This window comes from Psammomys obesus, unplaced genomic scaffold (assembly GCF_907164565.1).
Source record: "Psammomys obesus unplaced genomic scaffold, mPsaObe1.curated_primary_1811, whole genome shotgun sequence".
NCBI classification, from domain to species: domain Eukaryota; kingdom Metazoa; phylum Chordata; class Mammalia; order Rodentia; family Muridae; genus Psammomys; species Psammomys obesus.
This window is the reverse complement of record NW_026592548.1, coordinates 15261669-15282599: the sequence shown is the minus strand read 5'-3', so window position 1 is coordinate 15282599 and position 20931 is coordinate 15261669. Positions and strand designations below refer to the sequence as shown.

The 20931-nt window shown below is 39.1% G+C and overlaps 1 protein-coding gene across 1 annotated transcript in view; it reads left to right on the top strand.

The window, feature by feature from the left end:
* Positions 1 to 20931, top strand: part of Col24a1 (collagen type XXIV alpha 1 chain) — a 247837-nt gene that overhangs the window by 185594 nt on the left and 41312 nt on the right. The window contains exons 42-47 of the mRNA XM_055614315.1: positions 89 to 145; positions 2634 to 2687; positions 4764 to 4817; positions 4927 to 4980; positions 12584 to 12637; positions 13791 to 13898. Of these exons, the coding sequence (XP_055470290.1) occupies positions 89 to 145; positions 2634 to 2687; positions 4764 to 4817; positions 4927 to 4980; positions 12584 to 12637; positions 13791 to 13898 (381 nt within the window). The remainder of the gene's footprint in view (positions 1 to 88; positions 146 to 2633; positions 2688 to 4763; positions 4818 to 4926; positions 4981 to 12583; positions 12638 to 13790; positions 13899 to 20931) is intronic.

Sequence of the window (20931 nt, the reverse complement as noted above, 5' to 3'; positions counted from 1 at the left end):
AAAAAAAAAAATAACATTAGAAAATAAGAGTATTTTAAATGTGCTTTCTTAATTTAGTTGCATTAATAAATTTTCATTTTCTTTTTAGGGCTACCCAGGAGAAGACAGCCAAGTCTTAGGACCTCCTGGGCCCCGAGGTGAACCAGTAGGTCTTTTCTAAAATTATTTCAGTACCTAAGGATGAAAGTCAGTCAGAAGCTTTCGATGTCAAACATATCTTGTCAGTTTTATTTGGCTAGTTTCATAACATGGCTTTATAGTAAAGCAATAGTTATCTCGATACCATCTAAATAATGTAAAAATCTTAGTTATGAAAAACTACACGCATGAAAATCCTTAGCCAAGATATATGTTTAAGAAAATTAATTATGAAATCTAACTTTCAATTGAATGCATGACAAGTTTGAACAGAGATGGCCCAAAACTAATATGCACTAGACTTTTTAGGGCAAATATTTCTTCAATTATCAAGATGAGATTTGTTTCTGGAGTATTTTTATAAAAATCTGATCTGTATATGTTTATTATAAGTTACTCACAGTTGCCAAATGGTTTGGTCATTTTTATAAACAGTCATTAGAGCCTATGTTTTTTCAAGACTGTGGACATATAGTCTTCAAATCCAACATTTTTTAATTTTTAAAATTTAATTATTATTATTTATTACAATTTATTCACTTTAGATCCTGGCTGTGGCCCCCTCCTTTGTCTCCTCCCAATCCCACCCTCCCTCCCTTTTCTTCCCCTATGTGCCTCCCCTAGTCCACTGATAAAGTAAGTCCTACTCTCCTTCTATCTGACCCTAGCTTATCAGGTCTCATCAGGACTGGCTGCAATGTCTTCCTCTGTGGCCTGGCAAGGCTACACCCTTCAGGGGGCAATGATCAGAGAGACTGCTACTGAGTTCATGTCAGAGACAACCCCTGCTCCCTTTACTAGGGAACCCACTTGGAGACTGAATCTATAGGCTATAGCCGAGGAGGGGTTTTAGGTCCTCTCCATACATATTTAAAGACAAACTGTATTTTTTTTTGAAAAGTAGCTACTAATATAGCTTTGATATCTAAATAACCAATTGTACGATCATTTAAGACTAACGTAATAGGTGAAGGACATATGTAAATTTAAGGGGCTGGGTAATGCCTAGTTCAAGAAATAAGCGTATTAGTTATATTTTCTATTTTCTATTTTTCACAAAGTATCAAAGGATGCCAGAGGCATGGGTTCAGAATGAATAGTCCCAGTATTTTGATCTGGCTCTATGGTACAGTTGCCATTGATATTTTACTGTCAGAAAGAATATAGAAAATTATAGTCTGTTTCAAATGAATCAAGACATTTCATATAGAGGCTGTCTCTATATAAATGTTTTAAGTATCTTTATGAAAAATGTTCTAGTCTGTCTAAACCACTTAGAGGTTCTCAACACATGGGTCATAACCTCTTTAGGGTTCAAATAACCCTTTCACAGGGATTGTATATCAGAAATCGTGCATACCAGATATTTACATTATGATGCATAACAGCAAAATTATAGCTATGAAGTAGAAACAAAAATAATCTTATGGTCAGTCAGAGGTCACCACAACATGAAAAACTTTATTAAAGGGTCACAGCATTAGGAATGTTGAGAGCCACTGATTTAGAGGGAAATATATGGAAATAATATATAAATTGTCCAACAAACAGAAAAAAATCCCAAGTAGACAATAGGATATTTGCTTTCTCAGGTTCAGGAATGTCAATCAAATTCTGTCCACCGAAATGTAATATATACTTCTGCACTAAAAGTAAAATGTAATTACAGTGGAATTTCTCAGTAGACATGAGATAGGCCGGGATTTAAGCCAGATACCCAGAATAAGACAGGATCATAGCTTCTGTCTTTTTTTGTTATGCCTACTAACTGTTTAGGAGTAAGATCAATTTTGTCTATCAGTAGTCTATAATAAATTCTACTCCTTTTCTGACTTACCTCAATTTAAATTTCAGTTAAGACAGAGGCTCTAGTGTGTGGTAACTGATACTCCCAATACTTTGTGTAAGCCTTAAATATTATTATTTGAACAGTTTTTCATATCAAAAATTTCATATGAGAAGTATTTTTAAAAATAAGTCTTATTTCTTTAGGTTAGTTGAAAAAGCCTGTAAAATAAATGGAATTAAGTCTTGCATACATTTTAATTCATGTAACATTATGAAAACTACAAGATTTAAAATATGGTTTTATACTCATATAATTCAAGGTTTTACTAGACTCTAATTCTTCAATATTTTTCATAGCAGAATCATTATGAGATTATATTTATATATTATGTTTTAGCAATGAACCTCATACTAATTATATACTTGTGTTATAATTTCTTATATTAGTTTGAATAGCTGGATATAAAACTTTTTAAATCTTATGTCAACTGTGTATAAATTACTAAGTTATAGATCAAGTTTTTAATTTAGTAATACTTTTGATACTAGTTGAAATTAAACCATTTTTCAGTTATATAGCAGGCTTAAAGAAGTTACTGTACATTGATCCTTACATTTTTAGAAAAAGAATAAGCCATCTTTATTGTAGTATCTGTACTCAGGAATTACAACCATAAACTGATTGTCTTTGTGTGTGATATCTCTAGGGACCAGTAGGGGAACAAGGAGAGAGAGGAGAGCATGGTGACGAGGGCTATAAGGTAATCATTGCGAGCTACACACCTTGCTTTTAAATTTAAGTAGAATTTCCCCAAAACCGTGTTCAGTTTCAAACAAGCAAACACCCGAGATAATTGGCCATGCATTCTGTTTTGAGTTCAGAAGACATCTAGCTCGTTCTACTCTCTAATATCATCTTAGTTTCTTCCCACGGGTGCTTTATTCTCATCATAGCTGGACTGTTAGCACCAGGGAACCCTACCACCCCTACTTAAGCAGATCTGCCAGCCATAACTAAAGTAGACCTGATTTCCATCATGGTGCAGAGCATTATATCACCTTACCACTTTTTTATTTTTTATTTTTTCTTTATTACTAGTCTTCACTCATCAAAATGTCAGACCTAGGAGAATAAGAATCTTTTCCTTTTCTTTCATTACCACATCCCAATTTCTAGGATGCAGAGTCCGTGGTATGGAGTAGAAATCTCATAAAGGCAGAGAAATAGATGGATAACATGGGGGCACCATGGCTTAAATCAGCCCTTCGCCTCTTCCGTTTCTTAGATTTTGTAAAAGAGACTTAATCACCTGAAATGGTTAGCCCACATGTTATTTTTAGAGTCAAGTTTAGACTTATTTTTAGACTCATGTTCCCATTGATGATGTTTTATGCTGTTGCCTTCCATCTCTTGTCTCTTGTTTGCAATGTCTCTTTCCCTGTACTTTGTCTTATTTCTTTGCTCAAAAGATGCTCTGCCTGCTCTCAGTATCACATAATACTTGCTTACTGAGACCCTACCTGCAATTCATAATTTGTCTCTAAATTTCCTCTTCAGTGACACACTCTAACAACAACCTTGCCCTCTGCAGCCCTGTAATATTACATCACTCAACACATTTTACTGCCTTTTGTTACTACATTTTTGCTGTTTTTTTTTATTATTATTACATGGTGCCTTAGATCTCCAATTAGAATCTAAGTTTAGACTACCTTTTATTATTTATTATTTATACCTTGTATGTATTTATTATAATTTTTCTATGTATTTATTATCAGTTTATTGTATAATGTTTAGTTCTACGCCCTATGCATAATATGCTTTTATTAATGAACTGGTGGCTTACTTGACAGAGTTCATCTCTGTCTCACAGACGATGTTCTGTGGTCACTTCTGAAAGATAGAGATTAGCCAAGGTGATCAGACAAGAAGGAAGTAGACAGTTGATTGTCACTGTTAAACTGATTTTCTCAAGATATCTTTTGTCTGGATTATTTCAATACCTCTCTAACTAGAGTCCCCAGAGGTCTTGAGCCATAGCCCTCTCAAATCCATTTTGTCACATAAATCTCTACTTACCTTCTCTACTCGTTCCTCTACCGGGAAATCTTCACTGTTTCATCTTGCACATGAATTCCCTGAGGTTGAACTTGTCCCCATTTTGCTTATACAGTCCCATAGCCATTCAGCTCACCCACCACTACCATCCTCAGAAAGAATGGACCACTTCCCTCAAGTTCTTTCACAAGAGTTTACTGTATCCCGTTTAAGTTTTGCTACTTCACAAGACCGGCATTGTCAGCATTTACCAAGAGATAGCAGACATGAAGTGAAACTCCCAGGAAGTGCTTTATTGTTCGTAGGAACTGTGCCTTGACTTCATAGAGTCCAAATAGGCACTTGGTGATTATGTGATCCTTGTGGAAAGGTCTCCCTACTATGACAAGCCAGGGAAGTAGCAAAGTTATAGCTGACCATCACCATCCTGAACTTTGTAGCTGGCTCAGGTGCTCTGGGAACCTTAATGTAATAACATCTATAAAGACTCTTCCAAACATTACCACATTTACAGGCTTTGAAGATCAGGCACCACTGTGATCCACCATTCAATCTTCTGTATTAACACACATTTTGAAACAAAAACAAAAATATTATATTGGTCCACCATAAGGATAGCAGATTCATAAACATATCCCTCAACTATTGTGTTCTATCCTATTTCAAAGACTCAATATTTAAGTTAACTTCTAGAGTACTGTGCTTCCATTTTAAATGATAACACTCTAGGTCACATGACAGAGCTTATTTGAATTAATACATTATTTTATTTTCCTAGGGCCATGCGGGTGTGCCAGGACTCAGAGGTGCCAGTGGACAACAAGGGCCACCAGTATGTTGTGAAAGCATTCTGTAATTCTGCCATTTAAAGAAAAATCACATTAATGTAGCTCATTTCTTGTGTGCTTTACATGAGATTTCTCCCTTGGCTTCCATTAAAGGGTGAACCCGGCGACCAGGGTGGACACGGACTGAAAGGAGAGAGAGGATCTGAAGTAAGTGGGATTTATATGAGGCAGTATGAACTTTATTGTTGGCTTAAGAAAGCAAACACACTAGCGGTTGCTGTTTCTAATTCAAATAGCCATTCACTCTACTGAATGGAGATCACTGTAAGCCTCTTGGGGGTGGGAGGGTGCTGTTAAACACTGTGCTAAACCATGATTGACTGACTTATATCTCTTGACTAGCATCTAAACTGCACTTTACCTACCCTGGCTTTGTAAAAAAATATGCCTAACAATATCCCCAAAGGTAGTCTTCTACTACGGTTTCAAACAGAAATATCAACATTGTAGAGTGAAAAACTATCAGTCAAACAAGTTATAGAAGTTGTAAACAAGGAAAACTATTCAACACTTGTTAAAGAAGGCTAATAAAAACTGTGTTCATAACAGTTACAATGGCTATAGGCAGCCCCATAATGAGGTGTTTAGAGTTGGACAGAAATTGGGTTTGATTCTGAATAAAGAACCAGCAGACACAAGGAGGATGGATCCAGGGATGGAAAATTACTAAGGATAGTGTTAGCAATGTGGGAGAGTCCAGATAAGTAGACTAACAGGAGCCCTGGTGTGGACAAGCCAAGGTAATCAGATCTTACATGAGGCTAAAGAATCTGCATCCCCACTTTTTCTTCTAGCAGGTTTAGTGTGTCTGGTTCTAGATTGAGATCTTTGATCCACTTGAACTTTAGTTTTGTGCCGGGTGATAAATATGGATCTATTTGCATTTTCTACAGGTAGACATCCAGTTAGAACAGCACCATTTGTTGAAGATGCTATCTTTGTTCCATTGAATGGTCTTGGTATCTTTGTCAAAAATCAGGTGTCCATAGTGTGAGATATCCCAGAAGCAGAAAGTCACAGGGTATATACTTACTCATAAGTGGATATTAGACATATAATATAGGATAAACATACTAAAATCTGTACACCTAAAGGAGGACTCTGGCTAAAATGCTCAATCCCTATTCAGAAAGGCAAAGAGGATGGACATCAGAAGAAGGAGAAAAGAAGGAACAGGATAGGAGCCTACCACAGAAGACCTCTGAAAGACTCTACCCTGCAGGGTATCAAAGCACATGCTGAGACTTATGGCCAACCTTTGGGCAGAGTGCAGGGAACCTTATGAAAGAAGTGGGAAATAGTAAGACCTGGAGAGAACAGAAGCCCCACAAGGAGAGCAACAGAACCAAAAAATCTGTGCACAGGGGTCTTTTCTGAGACTGATACTCCAACCAAGAACCATTCATAGAGATAACCTAGAACCCCTGCACAGATGTAGCCTATGGCAGTTCAGTGTCCCAGTGGGTGCCATAGTAATGGGAACAGGGACTGTCTCTGACATGAACTGATTGGCCTGCTCTTTGATCACCTTTCCCTGAGGAGGGAGCAGCCTTACCAGGCCACAGAGGAAGACAATGCAGTCACACCTGCAGATGAGACCTGATAGACTAGGATCAGAAGGAAGGAGAGGAAGACCTCTCCTATCAGTGGACTTGGGTAGGGGCATGCATGAAGAAGGGGGAAAGAGGGTAGGATTGGGAGGGGAGTAGGGGGGAGCTACAGGGGAGATACAAAGTGAATAAAGTGTAATTAATAAAAATTAAAATAAAAACATATTTAAAAAAAGAATCCTGCATCCAGAGGGATCAGAGATGGAGGGCAGGGGTTCTTACCGAGCAGACTCTGCTATACTTTGGCTCTATAAACAAGTGAATAGATTGACCAGGGTCGAGGAGTCTGATTGAAGTTTGTTCAAGCAAATAATCTATCTCATAGGCTCAAAGGAGAAACAGTCATTTGATTATGTATCATAGACTCAACAATTGGGAAAAGAGATTTTTTTTTCATAAAGCAAATTAATTATTCATTATCAATCAGATGGCAGCTCTGCTGGTTCACTAAATTTAAACTTCTTCCAGACTGAGCTGGCTTCAAATATACACAGCTGGTGGCTTTTCAATTGCACTGACAGTCCTTGGCTATCCTGGTGCTCACGACATCCTGATATCACATGCTACTGATTCAAGATTAATATATTTTTTTTCTAGTAGAAGAGATTGAACAAAGGGCCTTGAACACACACAAAAAAAAACTTCTCTACCACTAACCACTCCTGTCCCTTAATTTTGAACACTTAAGAATATGTACTGTAGCTTAATTTTAAAATGTATAGGAATAGATAGAAAAATGATGGTGAATTTATGTTTCTACTAATGTATAAAGGTGTCCTTACTCAGATATGTGTTTCATACTGGCAGAGTTAACCAGTACAATGAGGTTGATATGCTGAATAGATGCTCAATAGTTGTTCGGCCACAAGCCTTTTTAAATATTCAGATTATATATGTAGTAACATCACATCTGATTCTTTAATAGAAAAGAATTAGGAGTTAGAGATATAGCTCAGTCAGTAAATTACTGGTTTTGCAAGCATGAGGACCTGAGTTGGGATTCCTAGAACCTGTATTTTAAAGGCCTAGATATTTAAAATATGCAGAGAATCAGACACAGGTGAATTCCTCAGCAAGTTGCAGGTCAATGGGGGAGGGGATGAAGAGGGGCTGGAAAGATGGCTTTACTATCGCTCTTGTAGAAGGCCCAAGTTCAGGTTTCAACACCCCCATTGGGTATTTCACAACCACCTGTAAGACCAGCTTCATAGGATCAAATGTCCTCTTCTGGCACCATGGGCACCTATATTTATGTGCACATGCCCCCACACAGACTTACACACATAAACATAACTTAAAAATTAAAATAAAAGAGAGTAGAGCCTGAGGAACAATACCCAAAGTTATTTTCTAACACACATGAACCTGCACACACATATGCGCGTGCACATACACAAACACATGCACACTAAATAAACAAAGACTAATACATAGTTAAGTATTAAAAACTGCTCTGGATGAAGAAAAGGAAATGCAGAGGAACATTGTGTCTTTCATTTTCACTTACTATTTTTAGTGTCTAAAGTGGAAAAAGTTGTGCAACAAGCTATAAGCCCATAGAACAATGCTACATCCTACCCAAGGAAGTGGGTGCTTGTCAAGGATTTATCTTAAGTGCCTAAAATTTTCTAATTAAAACTTTTACATTTATCAGAAACTTTTTAATCTTTTGACATATCTCTCAAATAACAAACTTTCTGGTTCTTGTTAGTATCTGTTAAAACTATAGTGATGAAAATCAAAATCTCGTATGAGACCACTGCCTTTCCAGTGAGCTAGGGAGCTGTCCCAGTGTGTTGGAGCTGAAAGACTCCGAGTCCATGCCTTGACATCCACATGATACAAGAAAACAGTTGCTTTTGATGCGTGCTGGCACATGAAACCCAAAGCAGAATTCAGGACCTCTAAGAGTTTATACTACCACTAATTAATTGGTACAAGAATAAACGCTGATTATGAATTATTAATTAAGGACTCCTTTGGTGGCCAGATGAGTCCTGTCCAATTGCTGTCATATTGTTTTTGAAAAGCTTTGAGTTTATTTTTTAGATTTAAAAATGCCTCCTTAAAATCATCTGGACAGCAGTCTCGTTTGAGAAATAAAGAAATTTAAACCCCAGAGAGATTATGCCTTACCTAAGATCACAGAACTAATTTGCAACAGAACCAGAAACAGGAACTTAATTTCCTGAGTCTCACTGTTATACAAGAGCTATTGCTTTGAAATCTTGTATTAATTACAATTTTTTAATAAATTAAAATAAAGGTAAATCTAACTAACTAATGAACCTATCCACTGGGCTTGTGGAAGTAGGTACCTCTAGACAAAGGTGAGGCTAAAAACCACTGCATCCTTACAAAGACTTCTGTGACACAAATATAAGTGAAAGTCCTGCGAGCCTCAAAGACTAGGACTCAAGCCAAAGCCTTCTTTCTCTCTCAACACCAAACTGCTGGATCTTAGCGAATTACAATTTCTTGGTTAAAAAGAAGAGAGGAAGAAAACTTCGTGCATGAAGCCTTGATTCTGTTTTCTGATCTTGTTGTCTGAAGTTGACCACCCAAGGGAAGTTGGAGCCAGCTGAGCGTTGTGATGGCTACCCTTGAGACTTCTTTAATAAAAGCAAGATCAAAAGCAAAAAGCCAAAGTTTCGATTGACAGGGGACCTTAAACTGTCCTTTATCACCAGAATTAGACCACCTTCTCTAGTCAGAGAACCAGTGGGGTGCCCATGAATGGAAGGCTTCTGAAATGGCTCCATGTGGGCCGTTAGGTGTATGTTTCAGTGCAACCCAAGAAAAGGGGAAAGCGCAATTTCTTGTGTACCCTGAAGAAACTTCCTGCAGAATCTTTTGCCTTTCCGATGTAAAGACAGATATTCTATCTGTGGATTTATGAAGAACTTATATTCAAATAAAACAAAATGAGTAGGTTAAGTCTGGCATCGCCAAATATATCTACTTTTATTATATTGAACTTGGAGCGTTGGTTCGAGTGTGACTCCTTCCTTTCTTAGGGTACTAACCCAGTTATCCATCCAGTATCAGCTTGCACAACAGCACACTTCCCTCACCTTAGGCCACATGTGATTTCCTGTGTGATTTATTGTTGAGTGGGGGTGGGGCAAGGATTAGTAATGCTTAGCTCTTAGCCAAGTTACGGAACTATCTAGTGGTGCTAGATAGTTTAAGACATTTTAATATAAAAATTCTCAAAATAAAATATAATGCAGTTCAAAAAGCACTCTGTCCAGGCTCCTGTAACTAACTGCCACAGGATGCATAGCTTATAAACAGCACAGAATCATTTCTGGAGCCTAAGCCCAAGACCAAGATGCCAGCGTGGGCAGGTTCTAGTGATTGAGCATCTCTCTATTACAGGATGTCAACTCCTCACTGTGTCCTCACTGGAGGACTGGAGAGCACTAACCCCTTCCAATCTTTTCACTCCCAAAAATGGAGCCTGAACGTAGGCAGGCGGCACTTCCAGTGGATGGAGCGGCTCGACAACCCACACACAAAACCTCTGACCTCGCCAACCAATGGCTGGCCCAATTTGAGTCGCATGCCGTGAGTGAGAACCCACCACTGAGTCTATTAATAATATTCTGCTATACATGCAAACAGGAGGCTAGCATAACCGTCATCTGGGCGGCTTCACCCAGCAACTAATGAAACCTCATACAGAGACCCACAGCCAAACATTAGGCCGAGGAATTGAAAGAGCCAGAGGTCAAAAACACCACAAGAAAACTCAAAAATCGACTAACGTGGACCCATATGGACCCACAGAGACTGAACCACGAACCAGAGAACAGCCATGAGAGGGATCTAGGTTCCCCGCCCCCTCATATGCAAGATGTACAAGATGTACAGCTTGTTCCTCAGCTGGGACCTCTAACAGCAGGAGCAGGGGCTGCCTCGGCCTCTATTGCCTGCCTTTGGATCCCTTTCCCCTAACTGGACAGCCTTGTCTAGCTCAACAGAAGAAAATGCTCCCAGTCCTGCTTGATAGGCCAAGGTGGGTTGATACCCAGGGGAGGTCTCCCTTTCTCTGAGAAAAAAGGGAGAGGTACAGGGGGAAAGGAGAGGAATGGAGAGGGAGGAACTTGCAGGAGAGGAAAAAGGGAAACTTCCTACCAGGATGTAAAGTTAATTAAGTAATGGGAAAAAAACTCAGCACCTCTCAGAGGCCCAAGTGTTACGCCTCATCATTAAAGTCAGACTTTTAGCATGAATTTGGGGAACACACAACACTTAGTCCGTAACAAGAGCAGTGTTGTGTGCTGTAATCTGAACATAATGAAACCTCATTGCAAAACCATGGACGTCCTAGATGCCCTACTTCTTTTCAGCTAGGACAATAACTGTGACAAGGAATGATACAGAGTAGAGGCCAGCATCTTGGTATTGGTTAAACAGTTCTCAGTGTGTGGAGGTTGCCACGACTCCCCTTCTAGCATTAGCAAAACGACCTTTTAAAATATATCTCATATTCATAAAGTCCCGTTAGTGTTGTGCTATTTGGAACTGCTTCTTGATGCCCACCCAAGTCTGAAGGACATTCTAGCTGTGATAAGTCTTGAGATATGCCCTCAGGGCACAGCATTTCACTTCTGAAATAATTCCAGATCATCTTTAAAAGTAACCGTGTAATGATGCACAAATCTTATGTTTTGTTATTTGAATGTTTGAAGCACATACATGAAAATGTGCTTAAAAAATCAAACTTTATCTGTATTAACTTAACCTATGTCTTTATAAAAAAAATGTCTGTCTCAAATGCCCATTCCATGTTGTGGTAGAGAGCTAAATGATGGAAACCTGATTGGTTGGCTACCTCTAACTCCTCTAAAATAGTCAAACATGCTGCAGTTGACATACGATGCTTCCCATTTGCTTTTTTCTCATTTGACTGCAGTAGCATTCTGGGCTTTCATGGTCAGGAAAGACAGTGGGAAGGTAACTTGAGTCTTCAGTCATCCTCCACACATCCAACAAAATGCATGCCATCCCTAGTTGCCCCAACTGCCATAATTCCACTATCCTGGCCCCACCTTGGCCTGACTAGAAAAAATTATTTGAGCCATGAGCAGCTTCCAGAGTGCTGGGATGATGCAATGCATACCAGCAAGCCCAGCTGAAGAGTTGGACTTTCTGTCTCTTAAAGAAGGTATCCTTTTTCTCTGTGATGTGCATGCTTCTCAATCACTTAAGTCCATCTTCCAAGATGTAACATCTGAAGTTGATTATTTGTGTGTCTGCTGTATCTTTAGCACGCTTGTCTTAAGAACTTACCGTTCAAAAAAAAAAAAAAAAAAAAAAAGAACTTACCGTTCCAGGCTGAAACAGTCCCGTCTGGGGTAACTTCAGATGATCTCTCAGAAGTACGCCTGGTAATGACAATACGATGCTTCTCCTTATTTGTACACAAGGTTACTGTTTTTCATCTGAAAATAATTTGGGGATCTCATCAGAACAATGGAATGATGTGCAAGGACAAAGTCTCTAACTATCCTGGCAGGCCAGTTACTGCTGAATCAATTATGACTTAAAACATCTCACACATGGGAAAACAAACTGTTCCTTGGGAAATAATACCCATTTTTCTTATTTAAAAGCGTGTTCTTTGTGCTTCCATGGAAGCACATTTTGGGCTCTTGGTTCACATCCATCACCACATAGTAAATGTCTTGTGACCAGGAGCCTTGCCTTCGGATTCCTAGCATGTAACAGATGCCACAACATTATGATACTCAATAAATATCTACTGAATTTAGACCCTTATACCCTGCTGAAAGTAGGGTCATTTGCAAAATAATGCCTTTACAGTTATGATTTGAATTTTTAAGTCATAGAATTCAGAGCAAAAAGAAAATTCATATGTGACCTGTTCAAATTATCCCATGTTTCATGATGGAAGTCTCTCTCTCTCTCTCTCTCTCTCTCTCTCTCTCTCACACACACACACACACACACACACACACACACCTACCTCCTGGGAAAATTAAATGGCCATTCCACTAATAGACAGCTAGTTGTGTATGCTTCTGAGCCATTCAGGCCTCATCATTTTTTTCCCATGGCTTATTTAAGTCAGTTTATTTCTATCTATTAACAACTGTGCTTCCCATTTTCAGGGTCCCAAGGGGAAAAAAGGAGTTCCTGGTCCTTCTGGGAAACCTGGCATTCCCGTAAGTAACAGACCCCTTTTTATCGTTCCTGTTTTTCTAAACAGAATTCACAACTTTAGCAAGTAGAATAGTTTGGGCCAATTATGTCATGTTGGATAAATCAGACTGTCTTGAAAAAATTTAAACCCCTGCTGGAACACAGAGGGAACAAAATATAACCACTAAACTCAGAACCAAACTTACTGTTTAAATCTAAGTTCCTGCGAGTGAAGGATGCTATTTCCCCGTGTTATGGAGCCCTCCCTGGGGACTCTCACTCCTCTCTCTTAGTGAACCACTGTAAACAGGGAACTTGGGAACATGACCAAGTAAGTGGTAACAAAGGTCAGCGTCTTCAAGAATAATTAAAAAGACATGAGCTAGGTTTTAATTGGAGGGCTCAGCTTCGTATTCTCCTGGCAATTAGAGCAGAAAGTCTTGGGCGTGGAAAGCAGTCCTTTGTCCCAGAATAAAGGTTAATTTTTCCTTTGTGTCAGTGTCCTCCTCTAGCTGGGTAGGTATGTGCCGACTGGCTGATTAGCAAAGATACTGCTTCCGATGCTGCCCAGCCAACACTGGGACAAGGGGGTGGGGGGAAGAAGTTGTAAGCACATTTATATCAAAGGCACTACAGATAAAACCCATTTGTTCAAGAGTAGAAAGTTATTCAGGCCTGATGTCAGTCACAGGATTATCTGACGTAAAGGAAAACAAGCAGTGCCATAGTCTTTATTCTTTGGGGGAAAACATGAGGCAAGGGATTACAGAAAAATCTGATAGCTGCATCTCAAGCTCACAGGTGTCTACCTCTCATCTTTTCTTGATAGCTAGAGAAAGATGGACTGACATGGTAAGAAACGTCAGGGAATCCCACTGAGGCTCAAGCAGTTGCACAATAAATGCCTGATTCGCTTTCATTTTTGCTTAGGAGATGTTTTCTTGGGCTGATATGGTGGCCTTCTGGATGCTAAGCAAATGTTCTATGCAGTTATTGCCTTAGATCTGTTTGGGTGACTTTTAAGGCAACTCTTTTGCGTACACAAATATTAAGTCACTAAGAAATAGTGAAAATTTTATCTTAAGGCAAGGTATAGAAATATATAACCTTCTCTATACCATGAAATGCCATCTGCCTAATATGTCTCTGTAATGACAATAATTTTTAATTACCAAGGGACTTCCAGGTCTTCCTGGACCGAAAGGCTTGCAAGGCTACCATGGAGTAGACGGCATGGCAGGAAACCCTGGAAAGCCTGGGATACTGGGAAAACAAGGGCTTCCGGTGAGTAGCATGAGTGCATTACGGTCTTTGCCTCCTTTGCACTGGTATCGGTTAGGACCATGGGGATTTGGGTTATCTTTCTTAGTTCAGGTGTTAGCTCAGATTAAGTCAGTCATTCCTCTAATAGTTATTTCAGAATTGTACTAATGATTTCCAAGTATATCAGTAGGTACATTCTCTTAGTTATTTTATAGTAGCAATTTATACTTTTGTACATGTAAAATTTTTAAAAATAAATAAAGGCTAAGGGAGCTCCACTTAGTGGCTCCATAACCAGGCTTTGTGTTTTGTGTTCATCAAATGTCCTCAGCCTTCCTTGGAACATTTTGGTCTTGGCAGTACTTCAAGGAGGTTCTGCCCAGAACAATTTTCCCTTTGCTTTTACAGCTCTAGTATTTTCAATAACTGTGTGGATATTTCCTGTGTTCATATAAGGGTGACACACTGATAGAAATTCATTCTCCTTTTTAATGCAAATGTCTAGGTTATTCTGTCAAAAAAATATAAAACCATGTATTTTTAAAGAGTTGCTTTATTTTTAGTAATGTGTGTGTCTGTGTGTGAGTATATGATCACAAGTGCAGGTACCTGAAAAGGCCAGAAGAGGGCATCAGATCCTCTGAAGCTAAAGTTATAAGAGGTTGTGAGCTGCCTGATATGGCTGCTGGGAACTGAATCCCAGTCTTCTCTAAGAGCAGCAAGCACTCAGCTCATGAACCATTTCTCCAATCCCTCAAATATTTTTTGTCTTCACTCAACCATGTTCTATTTTTCTTTTATCAGTGTCTACCTAATCTAGATATGTTTGTCATCTCAAGTTGTATTTTCACTTGAAACATTAGAATAATTAACTATTTTCTTCCAATAGCCCAGTAAAATTGAGCTTTTTAATTTTCCACTACTTGGATATGGCTATCCATTGATTTGTTTCTCTTTTCTTAAGTGATAAATCATCCTAGTTGTTTATTCAGATATGACAAGGCAGTGTATATAAACCCAAGCCCCTATTAATTCTTTTTTTATTATGGTGAGTTACCTCATATATTTAAAAATAAAAAGAAACTGAAACTATTATCTATCCAATCTAAGTATTTCAGAAATAAACATGAACTCAGAATCTGTCTGAAGACATGAATATTTTTAAGGAGTTTTTAACACAATTTCTATTTATTTTGGAAGAAATACATCAGAACATTAGGTTAAGGCCTAGATAAATGTGACATACAGGGTGAACATTTTATTTAAGTAAATATTTTATAGACTTCTGACAGCCATATTTATCTAGAGAATTTTCTTCTTTCTCTTTTTTTCTATATCCTTTGTCTCTCCTTCCTTCTCCTTTTTCCTCTCTTCTTTCACCTCCTCCTTATAACAGGCTCTTAAGATGTAGCCTGGATTGCCCTTACACTCAACTAGAATTTGCTTTAGTCTCCTGGGTGCAGGAATATAATGAGGCGTTATAAGCATATGACACCATACCCACCACACGAGAGGACTTTTATCTGAGAGTCCAATCTGAAAGAGAACTCACACTGTGCCTTCAGCTTTACCCTGGAAAGGCTGGGGTTTTGCTTTCTCCCGTCCTCAGTCACCTTGTAATTGACCCAAGGTCCCTTTGAACAAGCCCTGGAGATGAGTCATAGGATATACTCTCACCATGCCATGGTGGCACTTCCTCCAGGAGGATTTGCTTTTCTTCACAAGATTCTGGTCAAGGAATTGGGCCTGAGTCTGAGAACTGACTGAGACTCTTAACTGAACATATATCCATAAAATCTACAAAGCTTTTCGGTTGAATGTCAACATATTCTAGTACGTGATACTAGATACGTGATATTTGGCTGAATCTGTGGGTTCCTATCTTAAATTAAACATTGTCACAGATCTATACAGATCAAACCATTCTGATTCCACAAAGCCCATGGCTCCCTGTGATAACTACTTCCACCTTTTCTCTAATAATAAGTTACTATCCTGGGTTCTACTATTGAGGCATTCCAAAACTTCCATTTTGAACAGAGACAAAATTCTGGTGCATTTCAGAACACCTTGGTAAAACCTGGGTTTCAAATTGCCAGTCCACTGACTATTAATAGTTCTCTCATGTGCCTGTCTGCCCTTATTTATGTTTCACTTACTAGTTAATTTTTATTGAATAAATAGGAACTACTTACTTGAAAGCCATAGTCTAATACAGCTAGAAATATTTTTCAGGTAGTTTTCTGTTGTATCTATTGAATTTTCAGGTAGATGATGGCTTCAAACAATGGCAAACTTACCTCATATCCATTTCTTTTTCTTCCACATAAACTCTAAGATACCCTTAATGCTGTGTTTGGAAGCATCAGGAATAGCAGGGCTGTCTACTGCTCTCATGGAAATGATACATCTAACGCTTCTCCACCGGGAGCACCTCCATCTGCAGTCCATCCCCTTGTCCTGCTTTCCCCTTTCCCTTTCTCTCTCCTGGTTTCCATAGATATCTTAGTTTTCTTCTGCCTATTCAAAAGCTACCTGTTCCTTGTTCACATGGCAGAATAGAGAACTTAATAATCAAGTGTCTGTGTATTGAATCTGTGGTCTGTTTTATCATATCGCTATCTCTAGCTTCCAACTAACACAAAAAGCAGTGGCATGCATCTCAACTATGTTCATTTCTCTGTGACTCTACCCTCCAGTGCTTCTTTATATTGCCACAAGTTTTGACTATCCGATGCCCTGCACTTACTTTCTGTTTATGTTCTCTTTCTCACATTTTTAAGAGGGGTAAACTTAATTAAACTATCCAATGACCAACATTTTCAGTAGCCTTTATAATAGAATCTTCTAAGTTTGTAAGGCAGAATTCTGAGCTCTTAAATGATAACATATTTCATTTTTCCTCATGTTTATAAGACACACTCAGCATTGTGCTGGAAATTCAACTAAACACCATAAGGTTCCAGTCAGGGCAATAACAAGGAAAAAAAATGATTCAGGTTATAATGGAAGACATAAAGCTATCTTTGTTTGCATGTAGCACAACTATACACATAGAAAATACGGAATCCATTTAATAAAATGAGTCTAGCAATGTTACAGGATGGATGACCCATACACAAAAATGAACTTATGTACTCATATCTTGTTTAAGGACAGGGCTGTGAGCAGAACACTGTTCAGGATCCCATCGTTATGAAACACTAGAGACTGTCCTTACATAACCCATAATTGTGCAGCTTACCACAGCCTGTGATAGGTGGTGTGGCCTTGGCTTCTATTGGTACACCACGTTACAGAACTGACTGCTGTGGGTGTGATACCTTAACACTACATTAGTTGTGTGGCTGAAGATAGCTAAACACAGAGAGGCTTACTGAAAACATGTGTGAGGGATTTGTTTAAAGGTGCATGTGGAGCTGGGGGGCAGTGTTCAGCAGACACAGCCCTTGTTGCGCCAAGTGTGAGCACTGAAGTCAGGGCGCAGTTCCGACATGGGTGCCAAGCAAGCCTGACAAACACCTGGAATCTCAGAGGCAGAGGGAGGGACTCCCAGAATGAGGTAACTAGTTAGACTAGCCTTACCAACAATGTCAGGGTTCAATTGTGAGACCTGTCTCAATAAATAAAATGGAGAGCAATGGAGGAAGACACTCAAGGTCAACGTTGTGCTCTTAGGCCTACACACACACACACACACACACACACACACACACACACACACACAGGCAAAAGAATGTTGCCCCATTCTAAAGCACTTAGCATGAACAAGGCTGAGTAGCCAGGCGATTGTCCTGGTGAGTCAGTGAACATGGAGAGCCAGCCCGTGACTCTGCCCTGTACACTTTAGGCTACAGTAAATGTACTTTATGAAACCATTGTGCTCAACAATAAATTATTAATACTAAATTATCAGGACATTTTACTGTAAATTTTTCAGACCTTTATAGTAACATAACTTAAATCACATCCAATAGCTGCATGAAAACATTGTCTGCCTTTGTATTCTCGTTCAGTAGTTACTTCGTATTTTTTAAGCCTTTAGTAAATGTTTAAGCATCCAAATGGGCAGTTAATAGGTGGGATGCCACGACCTGCTGGCTCTAAGGGTTGACACATGGCAAAGCTGAGCTCAGGGGGTCATGTCCTCTGAAGGAGATGAACCAGCATCAACCTGGAAACTCGACAGATTTGCTGTATACAGCACACAGTGAGGAAGAGGCTGGTTTGCCTAGTTCAGAGGGAAGTCCCCATAGGGGAGAAGTCCCAGGTCCTGTCATCTGGGAGGTGGAATGCTGCACTTGGTAGTCTTTATATGCAGTGTCAGCACCTGGCCTGACCTGGGAAGGGTTGGCCATTTCCATGGATCAGGGGCATTGGAGTCCTGACATGGCCTGTTCAGGTCAACAAATCAAACTCGCTTAGGGCTTCATCTGCTCCCCACAGGAGGAGTCACTCCAGAACCACTACATTCAGTACACAGTTGTCAGCAGCAACAGTGGTGTCAATCATAGCGTTCTGTCCTCCACCAAGCACGGTACACGTCTCAGGGTCCAAACTTTGACTTCCTAACCTCCCTCCGAGTATCATGCTTCAAACCTGATATGAATTGCTTATCCGTGATTATGGGAGCTGCAATTGTCTTTTTTTCTCCCCTTACATTATCCAGGCTCAGTTTCTAGTGTTTACAGGTAAAGTTCTAAAACAGCAGTCTAATAAAATGAAACTATGAGCACGGTGGCTTGGCATGTAGAAGAGAGCATCAGCAACTTCAGCAAAGGACCATTTGGTCTGATTAATGAATTGGATCATGAGAGGAGAGAATGGCTAATGATATAACAAGACATTTGGACCATCAGACCCTTCAAGAGAGAAGCTAGGTTCTGAATGAGGAATAGGATAGTGTCTAGGGATAAACCTAAGGTCAGAACTTGTCACTAGGGAGACGTTCGAGCACACTTAAACCCTCCTCAGAAGGCTAAGAGATGGAAGACATAATGGTGGGAAAGAAAGGCCTGAGGGGAATTAATTGAACAACAAAGCATTCACAGTCCATGTCTATTTCTTAAATTACTCTATCCAGGAACGACTTTTAAAAGGAGATTTGAGCCACACATTCCTTTATATATGGTTAGCACAGAAAGTTTATTGAACTTTGTGATTGAAAAAAAAAAAAACCTAACAAATTACAGTAATATAAATATTGCTGCAATACACTTTCCAGGGCCGTGAAATTGAGTGACATCTGATATTGCCATTAGAAGGCAATCAAACAAGTACTGGATCATAGCCATCACCTACTACTTTTTAACATTTTTCACAGGATAGGTTGGGAAGATTCTTGTATGTGTATTTAAAATGATAGAAGGCTCTGAGCATTAAAAAGCATGTTGCATCTATCAAAATAAAAACAAATTAGCCATACAGAGCCTGCACTGTAACCCCAAGTGTGGCACACATGTGGGTATTTATGAAGATGAAAATGTTTTTCATAAATATCTCTCCTCATTACAGAATAATTTATATAAAATTGAGATTATAATGCTTTTTTTTAAGAACATACTAAATGAACTGAAATCTTTAGTGGCTACCTGATGATTAGCACAAGTAATGTTGAAGAAAATAATTTCTAAAGCAAAGGTAAAGCTACTACATTTTTTAAAGCTATTTTGGAAGAAATAATATCATCGCTAAATACAAGGAAGATTCCTGAAGTATTTTCAACCAAGCATAAGGACATCTTTCCATTGGCCTTTTTTTAAATCATGGCACCATGGAGTTCCTTGGCTTACTTTTAAAGACTCCTGGGTTTATCCACTTAGAAAAATATTTATACTAGGATTTGTAGCATTATGCAACTGCCTAGTTTTCCTAAACAATGTTCTTTCTTTCTTTTCTTTTCTTTTTTTTTTTTTTCTTCATTTTAGTTTTGATGTGGCCACAGAATTAAAAAATTCCTGGCATATTAACTCTGCAGTTTCAATGTTTTTCAAGGTCATGTGACCACAGCTGAGGGACAGTACTGGGGAGGCTCACGTTGCCATTGCGAATTTCCTTCTGCACAGATGAGTGCTCTGAGGCCACACAGCTTAGCACATCTGCAGCAGATGGCTCTGCCATGCTGTTCTCATTGAGCCGGACCTCTATGCAAACACAGCACCTCAATCATTTAGAGGAAAAAAATCTTTTCCTTGACAAAATCATAAATCTATTTGTCATTAAAATGAAGACTTACCAGATTTTTTTAAAAAAAATTTATTGCCATACTAATAAAACCATTTTTTTTGTTTTGAAAACGAAGGAATGAAATGAAACTAATAACTTATTTTAGGACAAATCAGTGCTCATTCAAGCCTGATTTTTGCTACTCATCAGGTGAATTTGTGTTTAATGTGTGTTTGCCAGACTGAGATTCTTGTCTTAAAGGAGCACTGATCTTGACTGTACCCCTTGTGGGTTGTGCCTGGCACTGGGTAAGAGGAAAAGCCCCCATCAGCGTCCCACCAGTAACCACTGTGGGAGCACCCACAGCCCTGCTGCCCATCCCATCCTCTGGAGCCTGTGACCCAGTCACACTCAAGAAACTTCTGTTCCTAAGAGGCTGCAAATCTCCCATTAAGAGATCTACTTTAACAAATCCTGTCAACTCTTTGCCACAAAGGGCCTGATTATCCAATTAGGGCTCGAGCTCATTATAACTTTCTCCCTCTTTTCCTATGGCTTCGTGGGTTGGGCAGATTTTCTGCTCATTAGGATGTCTTCCAGGACAGAACTCAGATTATTTGGCAGCTTATTAGCCTCCAAGTGAAAGATCTACAGAAGGATAGAAGTTTCCTCGCTGAGTCTTTGGTGAACCCCACCCCATCAGATACAGCTCATGCTCCGTGGAATGGTGTTCCTTCCATATCTGCCCTCTTGTTTACTTTGCCAGCCCGGCATTCTAGGCTGTTCTTCATGAGAACTGCTCATTCAAGCATAAAAGCAGCTAAGTTACCGATATGTACTGTGTGCCAGACACTATCCCAGGCACTGATTATAAACTAAGTTATTTAAC